The 19,654-nt window shown below is 45.8% G+C and overlaps 2 protein-coding genes across 2 annotated transcripts in view; one reads left to right on the plus strand and one right to left on the minus strand.

Moving 5' to 3' along the window:
* The window catches only part of SCG3 (secretogranin III), a 34,115-nt gene extending 28,132 nt beyond the window's left edge, over positions 1 to 5,983 (minus strand). The window contains exons 1-4 of the mRNA XM_087704185.1: positions 5,523 to 5,983; positions 4,702 to 4,754; positions 774 to 819; positions 398 to 622 (exon numbers count right to left, since the gene is read on the minus strand). Of these exons, the coding sequence (XP_087560311.1) occupies positions 398 to 622; positions 774 to 819; positions 4,702 to 4,754; positions 5,523 to 5,616 (418 nt within the window). The 5' untranslated portion in view covers positions 5,617 to 5,983. The remainder of the gene's footprint in view (positions 1 to 397; positions 623 to 773; positions 820 to 4,701; positions 4,755 to 5,522) is intronic.
* A 6,848-nt stretch (positions 5,984 to 12,831) lies between these two features.
* The window catches only part of AP4E1 (adaptor related protein complex 4 subunit epsilon 1), a 28,768-nt gene continuing 21,945 nt past the window's right edge, over positions 12,832 to 19,654 (plus strand). The window contains exons 1-5 of the mRNA XM_087707592.1: positions 12,832 to 13,121; positions 14,698 to 14,769; positions 16,420 to 16,543; positions 17,969 to 18,039; positions 19,181 to 19,302. Of these exons, the coding sequence (XP_087563718.1) occupies positions 12,933 to 13,121; positions 14,698 to 14,769; positions 16,420 to 16,543; positions 17,969 to 18,039; positions 19,181 to 19,302 (578 nt within the window). The 5' untranslated portion in view covers positions 12,832 to 12,932. The remainder of the gene's footprint in view (positions 13,122 to 14,697; positions 14,770 to 16,419; positions 16,544 to 17,968; positions 18,040 to 19,180; positions 19,303 to 19,654) is intronic.

Consider the following 19,654-nt stretch of genomic DNA (forward strand, 5'->3'; position numbering starts at 1 on the left):
CACCAGGTCACATGGCCCGGCAAGCCACTCCCACAAAGGAGGCCACACCCACAGAGTAAGTTCCAAAAATTTTTGAAACCCACCACTGGTGTGTGTTTGTATGTTGGTATACAGCCCCAAGGTACTGTGTTTTGTGCTAACAAGCCACGGTGAAGTGAATTCTGTGCTGTTGCAGAATGGTTTGAATCTCACTCTCTCCTCTTTTTTTCCCTAAGTGTCGTTCCTTTACCCACGTCAGCAAGTTGCTTGGCACACGGCCATCTTGGCACCGTTAGTTGCTTTTCCGCTAAGATTGATGGCTCTACCGTGATGTCGTGCATTCAGAGAAGACGTTTAGACTCATCTGCGTACGTTAAGATGAATTCAAAGCATGGCCGGCGAGGAGCTAGCGCAGTACCTTGGTATTTATAATCCACATCACTTTTAGTGGAGTCATATTCCTCCACCAGCCTGCGTCGCTTGGTGGAATCTGCATCGTCAAGAGCAAGCTGTTGGTGATACAGGGGACTCCTGACCGATTCCACTTCCTTTTCCTTTCTGTCTTTTTCCACAACAGATCTCAGCAGGTTCAGGTCATCCACAAATGAATAATTCCTGAATTCTGGCTTATTGTCTGGAAGATCTGGAATACAGATGGGTGAGAAACCATCTCATCCTCTGAGCAAGCAGCGGTCGGAGTGAATCAGGGATTTATTTATTTATTTATTTTTTAAAAGGAAAAAAAAAAGCGTAAGGAATAGTGAGTGAGTCAGGAATAAGAAAAGTTGGCTCACCTGTCCGGGGTGATTTCTTCATTTTGTTTGTCTCTGCTTCAGCAATCTGTTGGGGGGAGAGACAAGACTGAGTGAGGGCACTTCTTGGGGTCCCTTGAGCCACCTGCCCAAGATAAAGAGCCGTGGTGGCGCAGTGGTTAAGAGTGCAGTACTGCAGGCTACTTCTGGAATGACCTACCCCCTGAAATCCGGACCCTCCCCACTCTCTCGGCCTTCCGAAAGTCTGTTAAGACCTGGCTGTTCCAGCAGGCTTGGGGCTGCTGATCTTTTTGTTATTTTATTTTATTTTATTATTATTTTTATTTTGTTGTAAATGTGTTTTTATTTTCCATTTTCATTTCGTACAGTCACATATATACTGTGCATAACCGGGGCCATATAACATTAAACAATAAACACAGCCAGTCGGCCGCACCCAGTGGGTGGGGTTAAGTGGGCCATGTCTACCCAGTTGGCCACACCCACCCAGTCAGCCACACCCAGTGGGTGGGGTTAAGTGGGCCATGTCTACCCAGTTGGCCACACCCACCCAGTTGGCCGCACCCAGTGGGTGGGGTTAAGTGGGCCATGTCTACCCAGTGGCCACACCCACCCAGTTGGCCGCACCCAGTGGGTGGGGTTAAGTGGGCCACATACACCCAGTCGGCCACACCCAGTAAGTGGGGTTAAGTGGGCCATGTCCACCCAGTTGGCCACACCCACCCAATTGGCCACACCCAGGGAGTGGGGTTAAGTGGGCCACGTCTACCCAGTTGGCCACACCCATCTAGACGCCCCCTTCCCCTGAGGTTAACCACAAACCTGATGCTGCCCTCAATGAAACTGAGTTTGACACCCCTGATCTAATCAATAGACTGTGATGTTGATCCAGTATTTTGTGTAATGAGAGTATTGAGAGATTGGATCAATGCTTATACAGTTCACCTGGATCAAAGTTACACAGTTACACTACAGTTTGCAGCTAAACATTCTGCGTTCCCAAAATCTGGAGGCATAGCTAAGTTGTGGCTAATTTAATTTACAATTATTGTGAGGGAAGAGAAAAACAGGAACCTCTTGGGGAGATTAATGGGGCCTCTCACAAAGTTACCCAAAGACCAAGTTTAGATTTCAGTCAGAAGGAAATAAGGTGTCCATCACTTAGATGATCATTAGCTGCTTTGCTCCGGTTGGCTCCGGTTTTGGAACTTTGATAAACGGCAGACAAGGATGGAGAATGTCCAGTGGTGGCTTCTAACTCCTGGAGCATCTTTTACGGCAGGGGTTTCCAAACTTGGCATCTTTAAGACCTGGGGACTTCAAACTCCCAAATTCTTTTGGGGAGTTTTAGGAGTTTGAAGTCCACGAGTCTTAAAAGTTGCCAAGGTTGGAAACCCCTTGCTTTGTGGAATATTATTTAACCGCCAAACCTTTCCGAAGATGACGTTATAAGCCAATGGCAATAAGCCAGTGTTTGAGAGGCTGCCACAAAGAGGAGGGTGTCAACTTATTTTCCAAAGCACCAGAAAGCAGGAACAAGAAACAATGGATGGAAATTAATCAAGGAAAGAAGCAACCTGGAATTAAGGAGAGACTTCCTAACAGTGAGGACAATTAACCAGTGGAACAGCTTCCCACCAGACGTCGTGGGTGCTTCATCGCTGGAGAGTTTTCAAGAAGAGCCTGGACAGTTGCTTGTCTGAAATGGTCTAGGTCCCCTATTTGAGCAGGCGGCTGGACTAGAAGACCTCCAAGGTTCCTTCCAGCTCTATTCTAATTCGGATTCAATAGCAATAGCAATATAGCAATAGCAGTTAGACTTATATACCGCTTCATAGGGCTTTCAGCCCTCTCTAAGCGGTTTACAGAGTCAGCATATCGCTCCCACAATCCGGGTCCTCATTTCACGCACCTCGGAAGGATGGAAGGCTGAGTCAACCTTTGAGCCGGTGAGATTTGAACCGCCGAACTGCAGCTTAGCAGTCAGCTGAAGTGGCTGCAGTACTGCACTCTAACCACTGCGCCACCTCGGCTCTTCAATATACTTTGCCTGCATGAAGTCCTAGTCTCATTAATTAATTAATTAAATTAATCACTAATTAAAATTAGCAGATGGCAGCTAGCTTGCAATACCGAACTGAATGGGTGATTAGCTTGCCTTAATGAAAAGCATCATCTCCCCTACATCTCTACTTAAGCGATAGGGGGGGGGGGGGAAATAGTTATATTCCCTTTGATGTTTGCCTTACATTCTTTAACGCTTTGTGGGTTTTACTTCTGATGTATTTTCCCTATGCCTCTTTAAGTTAAAGGTAAAGGTTCCCCTCACACATATCTGCTAGTCGTTCCCGACTCTAGGGGGCGGTGCTCATCTCCGTTTCAAAGCCGAAGAGCCAGCGCTGTCCCAAGACGTCTCCATGGTCATGTGGCCGGCATGAATTAAACGCCGAAGGCGCACGGAACGCTGTTAGCTTCTCACCAAAGGTGCTTCCTATTTTTCTACTTGCATTTTTACGTGCTTTCGAACTGCTAGGTTGGCAGAAGCTGGGACAAGTAACGGGAGCTCACTCTGTTACACGGCACTAGGGATTCGAACTGCTGAACTGTCGACCTTTCTGATCAACAAGCTCAGCATCTTAGCCACTGAGCCACCGCATCCTTTAAGTTACCGGATAGTTAATTGCTGAATTCCAAAATGTAGGAGATTTTATTTATCTCCTTTTCAGAGTAAGATTTCTGGTAGCCAGTTTGTGGAAATACAGTAAGATAAAGCAAAATAAATGCCCCCCCTCCAAAATAAGACAGTGAAGGGAGCCATTTCATTTGCCCTAGCAAGGAAAGAAAGCAGGCGTTTTGAACATGCCCATTGATGCTTTTATTGATTTCATTAATGGAAGAAGACGGGCAGTAACTCAAGAGGGAGGAATTGCTTTTTTTGCGTGCAAAGGAAGTTCAACGTTTGGTCTCTCAAGCAGGGCAGGAAAAATATTAGTTTAAAACCTAATGCTTGTCGGTGTTTTGACATTAGAAACAAAAGGACCGCAGATCTGGTTCAGTCCCATGCTTTTCTTCCTCAAAGGCTCATGTGTTCATTATAGAAAGCCTCCCGTGGGGTGGAATCCTCAAAACTTTCTACGGCTCGGCCTCCAAATTCCCTCCCCCCACCCCATGCTTTGGCTAGTCATGAAAACATTTGAGGATTCCAGAACATTTCGAAGACTGACAGTTATTCTCCTGTGTGCTTGTCGTGCGTGAATATCTACGTCATCAGTTGCACGAATCTGACTTTTTTTTTTTTTTTGCCAGTGATGAATTAGTCACTTGTCAGCTAAAAGCTCATTCCGTAGCAAGGATGCTCCTGCACAAACTATTGTCTACATCGAAAGGATTGAGGTCTAGTAAATATTTAATTGGGAAGTTTATGTGGCACAGGATTCTCTGTTTGTTTGGTTTTTATCTTCAAACATTTTTATTTCATTTTCGTTTTCCTTTATACAATCACTTAAATACTGTGCAGTTAAAAAAAAAGGCAATAAATACAACTCATAACACTTCTATCCTTCATACACCCTTTCTTCTACCCCTCCAACTTTCATTTCTCCCCTCCAACAATCCCCTCTCTACTTCCCCTCCCCCTCAACCATTCCTTTCTCCCCTTCCCACCATCTCACCCTCCTTACATTCCCTTCTCACTCCCTCTTCATTCCTCCCTCTTCTTTCCCTCTACTCCTCACTTCGGTGTATTTTTACTATTCATTGGTCTATTCGTTTTGTAATTTACACAGAACTCTGGGGGGAGCTCCGTTGAGTTTGTTTGTTTGGTTTTTGATTTAGTGCTACGAAATTAATTTCTTTAGATCACAGGGATTTTCCTAGCAATTAGAGGCTTAGGAGTCTCCTGATTTTTACAGTACTGAAATACATTTGTGTAGAAACTTGCTTTACCTACCTGTTCTTCCAAGGGTCTCTCTACACTTAGTTCTCTGTTGTATACTGTTTTATCTGGAATAGAGACATATATATTTAGACAGCTGTGGTACGATCAGGGTTTTGGGTTTGCTGTCTTGCACATAACCTACCTATATAATAATAAAACATATTATTAAGGTCCATCCCGACCTCTTCCGCTAATAATCCACTTATTTAAAAAATGCTGGAACAAGTTCCAGAGGAATCTTATCAGCGGGGAAATAAAACAAATAGATTTTATTTATTTATTTTTAATTAATGAAATTAGCCCTGGATATTCCTTCACAAGACAGTATCGCTGTTATTTGTCATCAGACGAATCATCTAAATGCACACAATTTATAAAGAAGAAGAAAAAAATCTCATCAGGACCGGACTAAAATAGCAGTAACGTAATCAGCTTGGAATAATCAAGAGATTAAAAGATTGTATGATATTAAGAGAAACCTGTACAGGGAGAGGCTGGGAAAACGTTTCCTTGCAAATCAAACAGGCCCAGTATGCAAAAAAGAAATCTAGAACAAAAGGAATGCAAACTTTTCCCTCCAATTTCTTTCTGAAATTCCTCCCTTTTTTTCCCCCCTTGCCTTGTTTTAACTTGTTCCAGATCTGAATACGGTAGATTTTGGAACCAAATCGAACCGACGGGGCATGATTTCTATTCTTTAGAAATTGTTCAGCCTCGCAGCCTCTCCTTAAGTCGTTCCCTTCGCGTTGCAAAGGCAACCCTAACACTACAACTACTGAAAGACGAGGAAGTTTAAAATGAGACCAACCCCAACGGGAGGCTGGTCTGCTTACCTTCTCTTGCACCTTCAGGCTTCGGGAAACCCAACATTTGGCCTACGATCAAGGACAACATGGTTAGCAGGCTGAGGAGCATCTTTCTGCCCATGGTTTAGGAGAAAACCCCGCTGCGGGGCTCAGGGCGTGGGGGGGAGAAGCGGGATCTTGTGCTGATCAAAGGAGCGCCCAGCAAGGATGCTTCGCTTCTTTTTCCTTGTGTGATGACGTAGCTCTCTGGGTGGATTCAGCCAGCAGCTTCAAGTACCAGTTCAATGAATTCGGAGCTGTCCAGGGATGCTGGTGCTGAAATACCCAGAGTCCCAGCTGCTCCTGGATCAACCAGCGACTTAGGAGGATGTTGGAGAGGTTCCCGGTGACAAACCAGCCTCCGCTTTCCCCTCCTTTCCCTATCAATAGATGAGCTAGTTCCTTTCGCTCTTGGCAGCTCCTAGCAGGGGTGGAGGAGAGAAGAGGGGAGGAGATCAGGGATGAGAAAGGGATGGGTGGGGGGGCTGCGGATGCTGGAGCATGCGTGCAAGGCTCCCGCTCTCTTCCCAGCCCAGCCTCACTCGCTAGAAAGAACTACGGAAAAGCATTAAAGCTCAGCTCGAAAACATGCTTTGTTTCCAAGCGTGTTCTGCCAGTGGAAAGAAAAAAAAAACCTTGCTTCTAGAAAGATGCCCCTGCCCACCTCATTTTGAAAGAGAAAGGGTAACCCATCATGGCCGGACGCACACAACACTGACTCTCTCTTGATGTCCAGGGTCAGCTGACATTTATGATCAATGGCATTTTTGACTGCCCCAACTCACAGGGCAAGGAGAATGTGTCTTTTGTGCTGGGTGCTTCTTAAAACAAAGATTCAGGCTGTTACAAGGCTTCCCACACTCCAAGATTATGGGAGGAAGATCAGTTTGCAGCAGCAAAAGGGCAGAAAGATGCTAAAGCGGGTTTCTTTTCAAGAAGATATAACTGTACAACAGTTGCTGCATGTGGTAAATTCGCCTTTCTGGCCCCTTTTCATCCATCAAAATATTTGTCAAATGAGTAAGGAAGCCACTGGTAAGGGCAAAAGTGCACAGGTCAGAGTTCTGTTAAGGAATAAATTGTTGCTGTTAGTTGCGAAGATGTGTCCGACCCATCGTGACTCCATGGACAACGTTCCTCCAGGCCTTCCTGTCCTCTACCATCCTCTGGAGTCCATTTAAGCTCACACCGACTGCTTCAGTGACTCCATCCAACCATCTCATTCTCTGTCGTCCCCTTCTTTTTTTGCCCTCAATCTTTCCCAGCATGAGGCTCTTCTCCAGGGAGTCCTTCCTTCTCATTAGATGGCAAAAGTATTTGAGTTTCATCTTCAGGATCTGGCCTTCTAAAGAGCAATCAGGGTTGATCTCCTCTAAGACTGACTGGTTTGATTGCCTTGAAGTCCAAGGGACTCAATGCAGGAGTCTTCTCCAGCACCAGAGTTCAAAGGCCTCCATTCTTTGGCACTCAGCCTTCCTTAGAATCCAACTTTCACAGCCATCCATTGCAACGGGGAAAACCATAGCCTTGACTATACACACTTTTGTTGACAGGGTGATGTCTCTGCTTTTTAGTATGCTGTCTAGATATGCCATAGCTTTCCTCCCCAGGAGCAAGCGTCTTTTTAAGAATTAAATGTATTATATGATGAACATCCAACAACTGGAAGAAGCTGCATTTGACAGTCTACCTTGGAGAGCACTTGTGTGTAAAGTCACACAAGAGTGGGACAAGACTGAATGGCTAAAGCAACGACGATTATGTGAGATATTCTCCTCTTGTCGCAATGATCGCTTGTAAAAACACCATGGAGAGAGGACAGCGTAACAGGTCCTTAAGAGCAACAAATGAATTCCAGTCATAAGAGTACTTATTAATACAGCTACTATATTGAAATAAAACAGATTGGGGTTGCTCAGAGCCCTGGATGGCAAAAGGTGGAAGAAAGGAACAGGAGAATGAGTTCAAGTAAAATGATGGTTTTCATTCAGCTCAGAGATCATGTGACTCGATGATCCTGGGTGGCTTATATTTAAAAATAATAATAATTCCAAGAAGAAAAGGATCCTAAGCATGAAGACTCTGAATTACAATACAATAATCTATAGTGGCTCAGCCACAATTTGCCTGAAGCCTGGGAAAACAGCCAAGTTTTCAATGACTTTCTAACTATAATAAGGGCAAGAGATGTACTTATCTCTGAATACCATGATAGTATCCGCTTATAGCTTATTTTTTTTTCCAATCACTGTTATTAGAGATAAATGCTATGTCTGAGTACCGTGGATGGATTAAAATTATTTGTGGCAGGAAATTGAACAGAAGTTATAGCAGAACTTCAATTCAATAGCATATTATTTCAATAAAAATAGTTATGAAAGCCATGTGACCTAGGCTTCCCAAGAGTATGAAGCAAACTCCTTGTCCCGACAAAAAACCCTTTTTATTAATTGACTGTGAATTCTGCTCATTCACATCCAGCAAAGTCTTTCGAGGGAGGATTTACAGTCACAGACCTTATCTGGCTTGGAGAGCTGCCAGGCCGATAGCTGCAAAACCTGGCAAGGTGTCTTGGAGAGTCACAATTAAGCGAACTAATTGTCTCCTGCAAACTCCACTTCCCTTTCGCTCCTCTTTTATTTCCTCTGGGAGGGGCCATTCATCGTCCAACTGTGGCCTTACTCCCAAGTCGACCCTGTTCTTTAGCTGTTCCCTTCATCTGGCAACTCTGCACATGCACACACTGGGAACAGGCTCCAGCTGTTCGTCTGCCTCACTAATGTCTGATTCTGAAGGCAGCTGATAACTGGCGTACGGCTCTGGCCCCCTCTCTGCCTCCGACACAGAGCCCTCAACAGAGACTTCCCCAGACTCCAGGACTGGCCCATGTTCCTCCCCAACCTCCTCACTGTCCGAATCTACTGCCAGCTCTGCTGGTCACTGGCGGGCCACAAGAAGCTGGCTCAGGAATTCTGGGAGATGAAGTCCACAAGTCATAAAAGGGGCTCCATTCTCCACCCCTGATCTAAATGATGTAAATTCAGCCAGTTCGGATGAATGGGATGCTAATTTTACATCCGGTTTGCTGAACCGGTAGTTGCAAGGATAGGCTGCCCTGCTTACCCCACCCCATCCCTCACAAAAGGGCCTGTGTGGAGGCTCTGGGAGGGCGAGGAATAGGCCTCCCGGAAGTCCGGAACCGGGAATGCCTCCAGAGTCCGGGGAGGGTGAAAACGCCCCCTCCTCCCCAGCATGGTGCAGGAGGTTGAGTAGGCCATGCCCACCCAGCAACCAGAGACCTAAAATTTTTGAATCCCACCCCTGCCTTACGGGTAGAAACCGGGTGTTCTTATGGCGTCTGTCTGTGAAACACTTGATCTGCCCTGCCTCTTTTTTTCAAGCACTTATTGGCTTTATTGGTCATTTCTTGAAAAGTTACTGATGTTTGCTGGGAAGCCCAGAACAATCAGGGTTGGGGAAATGATGGAGAAAAGAAGACCGAACCTCAACTCTTTTTGTTTCAAAGGAGGGGAAGAATGGAGGAGGCAGGAGGAGGCTGGGAGAAAATAAAACCGCACGCCTACACCTCCCCAAGGATATTCTGGAACACATCAGCTAACGTTCCGTTTATTTTGAGGCCCTGGAAGGAAAGGATGGCCAGATGGTAGCTGGAAGCGCAGCAACGTGCAAACGATGCACCGTAAATGCTGAATCACAGTCATGGAAACTCCTGCACTTAAGCTTCTCTTAACAGTGTTGGGCAAACAGATTTCCTGGGCAAAGAGAGGCGTAATTTAAAGCCAAAAGTAATGTTGACACATCTTATGCTTTAGGCTCATTTACGGTAGAATAGTAAATAAAAGAGGTACATGGACATGGCGTCAGCCCCAGCTGGTACGCCAGACTAGGAAATGAGAAAAAGAGCCAGTTTGGTGTAATGGCTAAGGTGCTCGTCTAGAAACTAGGAAACGGTGAGTTCTAGTCTTGCTTTACGGATGGAAGCTGACTAGGTGACTCAGGGCCAATCGTCATAAGACAGTGAGTTCTAGTCCCGCCTTAGGCACGAAAGCCAAGTGGGTGTCTTTGAACCAATCACCAGGAGACGGTGAGTTCTAGTCCCGCCTTAGGCACAAAAGCCAAGTGGGTGTCTTTGAACCAATCACCAGGAGACGGTTAGTTCTAGTCCCGCCTTAGGCATGAAAGCCAAGTGGGTGTTTTGAACCAATCACCAGGAGACGGTGAGTTCTAGTCCCGCCTTAGGCATGAAAACTAAGTGGGTGTCTTTGAACCAATCACCAGGAGATGGTGAGTTCTATTCCCGCCTTAGGCATGAAAACTAAGTGGGTGTCTTTGAACCAATCACCAGGAGACGGTGAGTTCTAGTTCTGCCTTAGGCATGAAAGCCAACTGGGCATCTTTGAACCAATCAGCAGGAGAAAATGAGTTCTAGTCCCGCCTTAGGCATGAAAGCCAACTGGGCATCTTTGAACCAATCAGCAGGAGAAAATGAGTTCTAGGCCCGCCTTAGGCATGAAAGCCAACTGGGCATCTTTGAACCAATCAGCAGGAGAAAATGAGTTCTAGGCCCGCCTTAGGCATGAAAGCCAACTGGGTATCTTTGAACCAATCAGCAGGAGAAAATGAGTTCTAGTCCCGCCTTAGGCATGAAAGCCAACTGGGTATCTTTGAACCAATCAGCAGGAGAAAATGAGTTCTAGTCCCGCCTTGGGAATGAAAGCCAAATGAGTGACTTTAGGCCATCCCTCTCTCAATCAAACCCATCTCACAGGATTGTTGTGGTGGGGAAAAAAGGAGGCGTATGTATGTATGTATGTATGTATGTATGTATGTATGTATGTTCGCCACCTTGAGTTATTTATAATGTAATAAAGGTGGGATTAAATGTAATCATTAAATAATACATCCACAGGAAGCCTAAAGCTACTTTTGAAAGTAAGCGTGGGAACAGGACTTATGGGTAGCACAGTCTGACTGTGCTGTACTTCCCCCTAATAGTTCAGGGACTTAGAGAGGGGACTGCCATAAACTCCAGCCATGGATAAGTTGGTAAAGGAACCAGTGGTGGGATTCAGCCGGTTCGCACCTATTCGGGAGAACCGGTGGTCAACTTTCTAAGCAGTTCAGGGAACCAGTTGTTGGAAGAAATCTCCTTTTGTTTTCCCCCACTTTACAGGGCTAATCCTGTAAGGAAGGCAGGAAGGAAACATTCTGGTGTTGTTTCTAGCCTCATCTTTATTGCCCTGATTACAGAAACTGCCTCTCTGGTTAACCTTTATTACATTATAGCAGCTAAGGCAAAGCACCCATCGACATGAGTGACATTGAGTTCGCCATGCCCACCCAGTCACATGACCACAGTGCCCCGCCAACCCAGCTGGTCATTAGGGCAGAGAACCGGTTGTTGAATAATTTGAATCCCACCACTGAAAGGAACCATGCTAAAATCCAACTGAATTTATTTTAGCTAAAGATTAAAGTCCTAAATAAGGGACTCACGTACAAACCCAGAACATGGCATTTAGACCAGGTGTGTCCAACCTTGGCAACATTAAGACGTGTGGATTTCAATTCCCAAACTTCCTATTCCAACATGAGGAATTCTGGAAGTTGACATCCACAACTGGACCCCTCTGATTTAGACGGTCTTGTAAAAGGAAAAGGATTATCTCCCACTTCTGTGATATGATTTTGTGTGTGTGTGTGTGTGTGTGTTTGCATGATTAAGGATGTTTCAAAGCTTTGAACTCTCCTAAGTTCTTTTGGAAAGCTGTCTTTTGGTGCCACCTTCAGGTTTCTTTTTTAGAGTATGTTTTTATTTTAAGTTTTTTTCTTAATACAAAAAGGGAAAAGGGGAAAGGAAAAGGGATAGAGGAGAGAGACTGGGGGAGAGGAAAATAGAAAAGAATAAGAAAACAGAGACTTGCAACTTTTTAAAGTAAGACACCCAACGTTACTGTTTAGTTATAACCAAAGAGTTAACTACTAATCATTTCTATAACAATAACTATCATCAGGCTTCTCACCGTTTGTTGACCAGAAGATCTAATCAAATGTTTCCACGTCATCTTTTAATCGTCTAATACTCAATCGTGTAACTGAGGATAAGAACCATGTAAATGTATTAAATGAATGAATAAAAACAGCGGACAGACACAAATTCTAGTTGTAGCTGGGTCCCTGGGAATGGGTAGAGCCCTTCTCCTGGCTGGGGATGATTGGTTGGGCAGTGGCATGTGTTTTATTTATTTTTTAGATGGTATATATTCTTCACTTTTATTGTAAGGCGCCTAGAGCCAGATAGAAGTGAGATGGGCACCTGTGGAAGGAAGGAAGGAAGGAAAGATGAGAGGAAAGAAAGAAGGGAAGAATGAAATAAGAAGGGAAAGAGAGAATGGAAGAAAAAGGATGAAAGAAAGGAAGGAAGGAAAGGGATGAAAGAAGGAAGAATGGAAAGAGAGAAAGGAAGGAAGACGGGATAGAAAAAGAGGAAGGAAAAAAGGACAGAGAGAAAGGAAGGAAAGAAGGAAGGAAAAGAAAAAGAGAAAGGAAGCAAAAAGGAAGGAAAGAAAAAGGGACAGAGAGAAAGGACGGAAGGAATAGAAAAAGAGAAAGGAAAGAAGCAAAAGGAAGGAAGGAAGGAAAAAGGGACAGAGAGAAAGGATGGAAGAGAAAAAGAGGAAGGAAAAGAAAAAGAGAGAGGAAGGAAGAAAACAGAGAAAGGAAGAAAAAGGAACAGACAGGGAGGGAGGAAGGAAGGAAAAGAAAATGAGAGAGGAAGAAAGAAAACAGAGAAAGGAAGAAAAAGGAACACACAGGGAGGAAGGAAGGAAGGAAAAAGGGAGAGAGAAAGGACGGAAGGAAGAAAAAGAGGAAGGAACGAAGGAAAAGAAAAAGAGGAAGAAAACAGAGAAAGGAAGAAAAAGGAACAGAGAGGGAGGGAGGGAGGAAGAGAAAAAGAGTAAGGAAGGAAGGAAAAGAAAAGAGAAAGGAAGGAAAGAGGGGAAGGAAGGAAAAGGGGACAGAGAGAAAGGAAAGAAAGAAGGAAAGGGGAGCGGAGGGGAGGGAGGAAGGAAGAGGCTCCTAGCAGGCAACTGGAGAAGGACGATGGGACTTGTAGTTCCCCACCCACCTGCCCCTCTCCTCCTTTCCTTCCTTAAGAACCCCAACGCCTGCCTGCCTGCCTGCCTTCCCCCCCGTTCCCCTCTGCTGCGGGACTCCCCCTCCCATGCGCCTCGGCGGGGACAGAGAGCGAGCGAGAGAGCCGCGGGAGGCGGAACGCGGCGAGGCCCTGCCCGGAAACGAGCGCCGGGGCGGCGGCCGGGGGCCGAGGCCAGCGCGGGGCCTGCTCTTCCGGGATGCGGCGGCTGCAGTCCCGGCATGAGCGACGTGGTGGAACGGACGCTGCTCAGCGCCTTGCCCGGCTGGCTCGGGCAGCAGCACGAGGCGGCGGCGGCGGCGGGGCTGGGCGGAGGAGGAGGGGGAGGCCCGGCGAGGCCCGGCCGCAGCGCCTCCGCCTCCCGCCTGGGCGGCCTGATCCGCAGCATCACCGCGCTCGCCTCCAAGCACGTAAGGCCGCCGCCCCCCCCCCCCCACGGGCGCCCGAGAGCGGCCGCTGCGGAAAGGACGCTGGGAGGGGGAGGGAGGAGAGAGCGGGCGCGCGCACTCGCCCCGCGCGTGCCCAATTTTGTGTGTGTGTGTGTGTGTGTGTGTGTGTGTGTGACAGAAGAGTCCGCGCGCCCAGGTTGCTTTCCCCTTTTTCTCCCCCTCCCTCTCCCCCTCCCTTTCTTTCTCCCTCCCTCCCTCTGTCTCTTTCTCCTTTTTCTCTCCACCTCTCTTCTCTCCACCTCTCTCCTCTCCACCAAGGTGGCGCAGTGGTTAAAAGCAGCACTGCAGGCTACTGCTAGATCAGCTGGTCAGCGGTTCAAATCTCACCGGCTCAGGGTTGACTCAGCCTTCCATCCTTCCGAGGTGGGTAAAATGAGGACCCAGATTGTTGGGGGCAATATGCTGACTCTCTGTAAACCGCTTAGAGAGGCCTGAAAGGCCTATGAAGCGGTATATAAGTCTACTGCTATTGCTATTGCTCCCTTTCTCTCCCTCCCTCTCTTTCTCCCTCCCCGTCCCTCCCTCTCCCCCTCTCTTTCTCTACCTCCCTCCCTCTCTTTTTCTCTCCCCTCCCTCCCTTTTTCTCTCCACCTCTCTCCTCTCCATCCCTCCCTTTCTCTACCTCCCTCTCTTTCTCCCTCCCTCCCCCTCCCTCCCTCTCCCCCTCTCTTTCTCTACCTCCCTCCCTCCCTCTATTTTCCCTCCCCCTCCCCCCTTTTTCTCTCCACCTCTCTCCTCTCCATCCCTCCCTCTCTCCCTTTCTCTCCCTCCCTCCCTTTCTCTCCCCCTCTCTCCCTTTCTCTTTCTCTCCCCCTCTCTCCCTTTCTCTTTCTCTCCCCCCCTCTCCTTTCCATCCCTCCCTCTCTCCTCTCTTTCTCTACCTCCCTCTTCCCTCCCTCCCTCTCTCCCTTTCTCTCCCTCTCTCCCTTTCTCTCCCTCCCTCCCTTTCTCTCCCCCTCTCTCCCTTTCTCTTTCTCTCCCCTTCTCTCCTCTCCATTCCTCCCTCTCTCCTCTCTTTCTCTACCTCCCTCTTCCCTCCCTCCATCTCTCCCCCTCTCTCCCTTTCTCTTTCTCTCCCCCTCTCTCCCTTTCTCTTTCTCTCCCCCTCTCTCCTCTCCATCCCTCCCTCTCTCCTCTCTTTCTCTACCTCCCTCTTCCCTCCCTCCCTCTCTCCCTTTCTCTCCCTCCCTCCCTCCCTCTCTTTCTCTCCCCCTCTCTCCCTTTCTCTTTCTCTCCACCTCTCTCCTCTCCATCCCTCCCTCTCTCCTCTCTTTCTCTACCTCCCTCTTCCCTCCCTCCCTCTCTCCCTTTCTCTCCCTCCCTCCCTCTCTTTCTCTCCCCCTCTCTCCCTTTCTCTTTCTCTCCACCTCTCTCCTCTCCATTCCTCCCTCTCTCCTCCCTTTCTCTCCATCCCTCCCTCTCCCCTTCCATCCTCCAACTTTGCCAAGTTGAAAATAATGTCAGAGTCACAAAATGCCAAGTGCTGTTCTAGAAATACTTTTAGCTTATTTCCATTTTCAATTTTATGCACTGCTAGGAAGAAGAGAAACTTATCCACCAGGAATTAAATAATTTAAAAGCCGCTGTTTCCGCACCAACCACAACTCTGGTAGGTCTTAAAGACAAAATAACATGTAATATCTATTGTTCTCTCTCCTCTAGCCAGTGCTGATAGTTGTAAAGCTGCTGCAAGTTTTACAATTACTAGATCAGATTCCTTATTTTTTTCCTTTTAATGCCATTTTCATTTTACCCCTTACGTGTGTGGAGTGCTGGCTTTGTTTCAGTAAGTGCAATGATTGGTTGTGTGGTTGTATTATGATTGGTTGATTGGTGCTGATTGGTGCTGGCTGTGTGTCCGCTGTTATTTTGTGTTGTAACGGCCTGGGTGGTGGCTCGTTTGTTGACTAGGGCTGGTTTCCAGATGTCTGGTAGGCGGGAGGTATTTTCACGTTTATTCATGTTGTGTGGGTGTTTCTCTATTTCGATAGCTTCCATAATTATTCTCTTGTTGAAGCAGCAATCTACCAATCATGATACAACCACACAACCAGTCATTCCACTTACTGAAACAAAGCCAGCACTCCACACTCACCCACCAAAATTTATAGACAATCTCAATCTTACACGGGAAAAGACCCGCATACAACAAGACCAGCATACCTACATCTGTGAAAATGTATGAATATATGTGTATATGTATATGTATGTATGTATATCTATCTATCTATCTATCTATCTATCTATCTATCTATCTATCTATCTATCTATCTATCTATCTATCTATCTATCATCTACATCTATCTATCAATCTATCTATCTATCTATCTCTTTATCTCTATTTATCTATCATGTATCTATCTATCTATCACCTATCTATATCTATATCTATCTATATCTATCATCTATCTATCTATCTATCTATCTATCTATCTATCTCTTTATCTCTATTTATCTATCATGTATCTATCATGTATCTATCATGTATCTATCTATCTATCTATCTATCTATCTATCTATCTATCTATCTATCTATCTATCTATCATCTACATCTATCTATCTATCTATCTATCTATCTATCTATCTATCTATCTATCTCTATATCTCTATTTATCTATCATGTATCTATCATGTATCTATCTATCATGTATCTATCTATCTATCTATCTATCTATCTATCTATCTATCTATCTATCATCTACATCTATCTATCTATCTATCTCTTTATCTCTATTTATCTATCATGTATCTATCTATCTATCACCTTATATCTATCTATCTATCTATCTATCTATCTATCTATCTATCTATCCATCTATCATCTATCTATCTATCTATCTATCTATCTATCTATCTATCTATCTATCATCTACATCTATCTATCTATCTATCTATCTATCTATCTATCTATCTATCCATCCATCTATCATCTATCTATCAATCTGTCTGTCTGTCTGTCTATCTATCTATCTATCTATCTATCTATCTATCTATCTATCTATCTATCTATCTATCTATCTACTTTGTGTATGTACATACACACAAACACATATGTATTAATATATTTCTATTTTAACCTTGTATAACTTGTTATTATATCATTTAGCTTTTAAGCAATTATTGTTTATATCCCACTCTCCTTATCCTGGTTTATGACCGTGATAAATATTTGATTGAGGTGAGACATAAATTAACTAACAAAGACAGCAATACCATATTCTTTTTAAAGGACATTTCATATCATTTTCCGCTCTTCAGAAATTGATGAAAGAGTGTATGGTGAGGATGATCTATTGTGAGATGCTGGGATACGAGGCCTCTTTTGGATACATCCACGCCATCAAGCTGGCCCAGCAAGGGAATCTTTTTGAGAAAAGAGTGGGTAGGTATTTTCAAGAATTGTGGGTTTCTTCATCTTCAAATCCATAGATCGTAATACTTTTGTATTCTTTATGTTGGTAAAACATGTGTTTGGCCTGCTATCTACCAAACCTCCCCAGTATTCAGCTGATGAGCTTCTTGGAGAGACGTGTGTCATTCTTGCTATAAGTTGGGTGTCAAACTCAATTTCATTTCATCAGAGTTTTGTTTGACCTTGGGGGGCAAGGGTGGGCATCAGTGGTGGGTTTCAAAAAATTTTCGAATCTACTCTGTGGGTGTGGCGTCCTTTGTGGGAGTGGCTTGCTGGCCATGTGACCTGGTGGGAGTGGCTTGCCGGCCATGTGTTGTTGTTCTTTCTTTCTTTCTTTCTTTCTTTCTTTCTTTCTTTCTTTCTTTCTTTCTTTCTTTCTTTCTTTCTCTCTTTCTTTCTTTCTTTCTCTCTCCTCCCTTCCCTTTGTCTCTCTGTCCCTTTTTCCTTTTTCTTTCATCTCTCACTTTTTCTTTCTTTTTCTTTTTTCATTTCTTTCTTCCTTTCTTTCTCTTTTTCTTTTTCTTTCTCTCTCTCTCTCTCTCTCTCTCTCTCTCTCTCTCGCTCTCTCTGTGTGTGTGTGTGTGTGTGTGTGTGTGTGTGTGTGTCAGTGGTGGGTTTCAAAATTTTTTGGAACCTCTTCTGTAGGTGTGGCCTGCTTTCTGGTGGAACCTCTTCTAACCGGTTCTGTAGATTTGACGAACCGGTTCTACCAAACTGGTGCGAACTGGTAGGGCATGGCCAGCTTGACATCACTTGTGTCAGGGGCACCTGTGGCCAAGTGCTAAGAAAGGACTTCCCTCAGACCCTCCTTCACTCTCATTATAATCTTCCTTCTTTCCTTCCTTCCTTCCTTCCTTCCTTCCTTCCTTCCTTCCTTCCTTCCTTCCTTCCTTCCTTCCTTCCTTCTTTTGCTACCTCCCTCCGACTTCCTTCTCCTTTCTTTTTCCTTTCCTTCTTTCCTTATTTTTCCTTTCTTTCTCTTTCCATCTTTTTCTTTCTCTTTCCCCTTTCTCCTTTCCTGTCCCTTCTTTGATGCTCAAATGCAAACGAGGAAACATTTCTCCTTTTTTCCCCCCAGTTTGTTTTGCTAGCCCTCTGCCAACCCCGGGCTGCGATTTCGGTCACGACGGTCTCCTGCAACACTCTGCCAGCGAAAAAGGAGCTTGGGAGGGCCGCGCAAGGCTTTCCCAAGCTCTGTTTTCGCTGGCAGAGGCACCACAGGCTGGTCCTTTGCTGTTTCCAGGGGAGCCCCACCGGCCGGTTCTAAGCACCCCGCGGGCCGGATCTGGCCTTGAGTTTGACACCCCTGCTATAAGTTGATCTGAACTTGTGGATTAGAGAGAGGTGGAAAGTATTTGGTGTCCTAATGCAGAACATTTCCCCTCTTTTTCTTAGATTTGGCAATCTCTTTATTTCTGCATGAAAATCACGAGTTGCTAGTTCTGCTGGTGAACACGGTGGTGAAGGTATGGTTTCCCAGAGCCTGCTTTAAACCATGATTTCTTGAGCTGACATGGTCAACTAGGCTTAAGGGAAAGCAGGATGCTTGTTAAATGCTTGCCTATGGAGAAGAAAGAAGGGATATTCTAAGACCTGCCAAGCTTCCTTTCTGTCTAACTACGAGTTAATGATTTGTGTGAAAAATAGCAACGCGGGCTTCTCAACATACATATCTGCACACAAAAATTGTGCTTAATACCTTTAAAGTCTGCCCTTTCATTCAGGGCGGGATCTACTGAAGGCTAATGGTTTTTTTTTTAACTTGAATATAAGCTTCCTTTGATGACTGCACTGCTTTCTTGTAAACCTTGCAAGTTAGTTAGCAATAGCAATAGCAGTTAGACTTATATACCGCTTCATAGGGCTTTCAGCCCTCTCTAAGCGGTTTACAGAGTCAGCATATCGCCCCCACAGTCTGGGTCCTCATTTCACCCACCTCAGAAGGATGGGAGGCTGAGTCAACCTTGAGCCTGGTGAGATTCGAACTGCCAAATTGCAGGCAGCCGGCAGTCAGCAGAAGTAGCCTGCAGTACTGCATTCTAACCACTGCGCCACCATTGCTCAATGGAAAATGGAGAAGGAAAGGGGAGGCGATAGGGGCAGATGCAATGGTGGGTTCCGGCTGGTATGGCCCACCGGTAGTAGATGGGACCAGCGGCCACCGTACTGGTACGGTGGCTTTTTTGGCCGCCGCCCGCATTCCATACCTGTTTTTAGAGCAACTGGCCAATTACGCATGCGCGCACAGCGTGCGGTGCCTGCGAGACCTCCAAGGAGCTGGGTGTCGCAGGGGCGGTAAGAGTGTGCATGCATGCACAGCGCACATGGATGATCAGGACACCCGGTGCCGTGTGCAGCATACCGGTAGCGACGGGGAGAGGAACCCACCACTGGGCGTATGGGTTGATCAGCAAGTTACTTGGAGGAGAGAAGTGAAAAGAAGACCACCAAATCCTGAGGGCTCCCAGGCAGCAGGAAAGGTCGTGCAATGGGGCAAAACTCACTTAACACATGTCTCACTTAGCCACAGGAATTCAATGAGGGTGGTAAGTCAAGGACTACCTATAGTTAACCCATTGAATATATTTATTTTACTCTTTGTGGCAGGATTTGCAGAGTACAAATCTCATGGAGGTATGCATGGCCCTCACAGCAGCCAGCCAGCTTTTCCCCCAAGAAATGATTCCTGCTGTCCTTCCACTCATAGAGGACAAACTCCAGCATTCAAAGTACGTGCCACACTTTGGCTCCATTTGTTGAGAAAGGTCTAATTGATTAGAGATCAAGCGTATTGCAGTAGTGCAAAGCCGGAACTGAAAATTGCGCGCCAAAATCCCTTAAGTTCTACTTTTCCGTCCCTTAACTGTCTCTCATTGCTCCCTCCCAGTGTAACCAGTCCAGTTGAGGCAATATGTTTTCCTAACCCTCTTTCTCCCAGCTGGGTGACCTTGAGGCAGCATCTTGAAATTCAGCGTTTACTTTCGTTTCCCCACGTTCCCCCCCTTTCATTCCCTTTCCCTCCAGTTCATGGCAGTCTCACCACGAACACAAGCCCACATAGGATGGCAGCTGACAGTATGT

Source organism: Thamnophis sirtalis, unplaced genomic scaffold, assembly GCF_051295495.1.
Source record: "Thamnophis sirtalis isolate CommonGarterSnake01/CBP01778 unplaced genomic scaffold, rThaSir2_p1.2 scaffold_2, whole genome shotgun sequence".
In the NCBI taxonomy this organism is placed as follows: domain Eukaryota; kingdom Metazoa; phylum Chordata; class Lepidosauria; order Squamata; family Natricidae; genus Thamnophis; species Thamnophis sirtalis.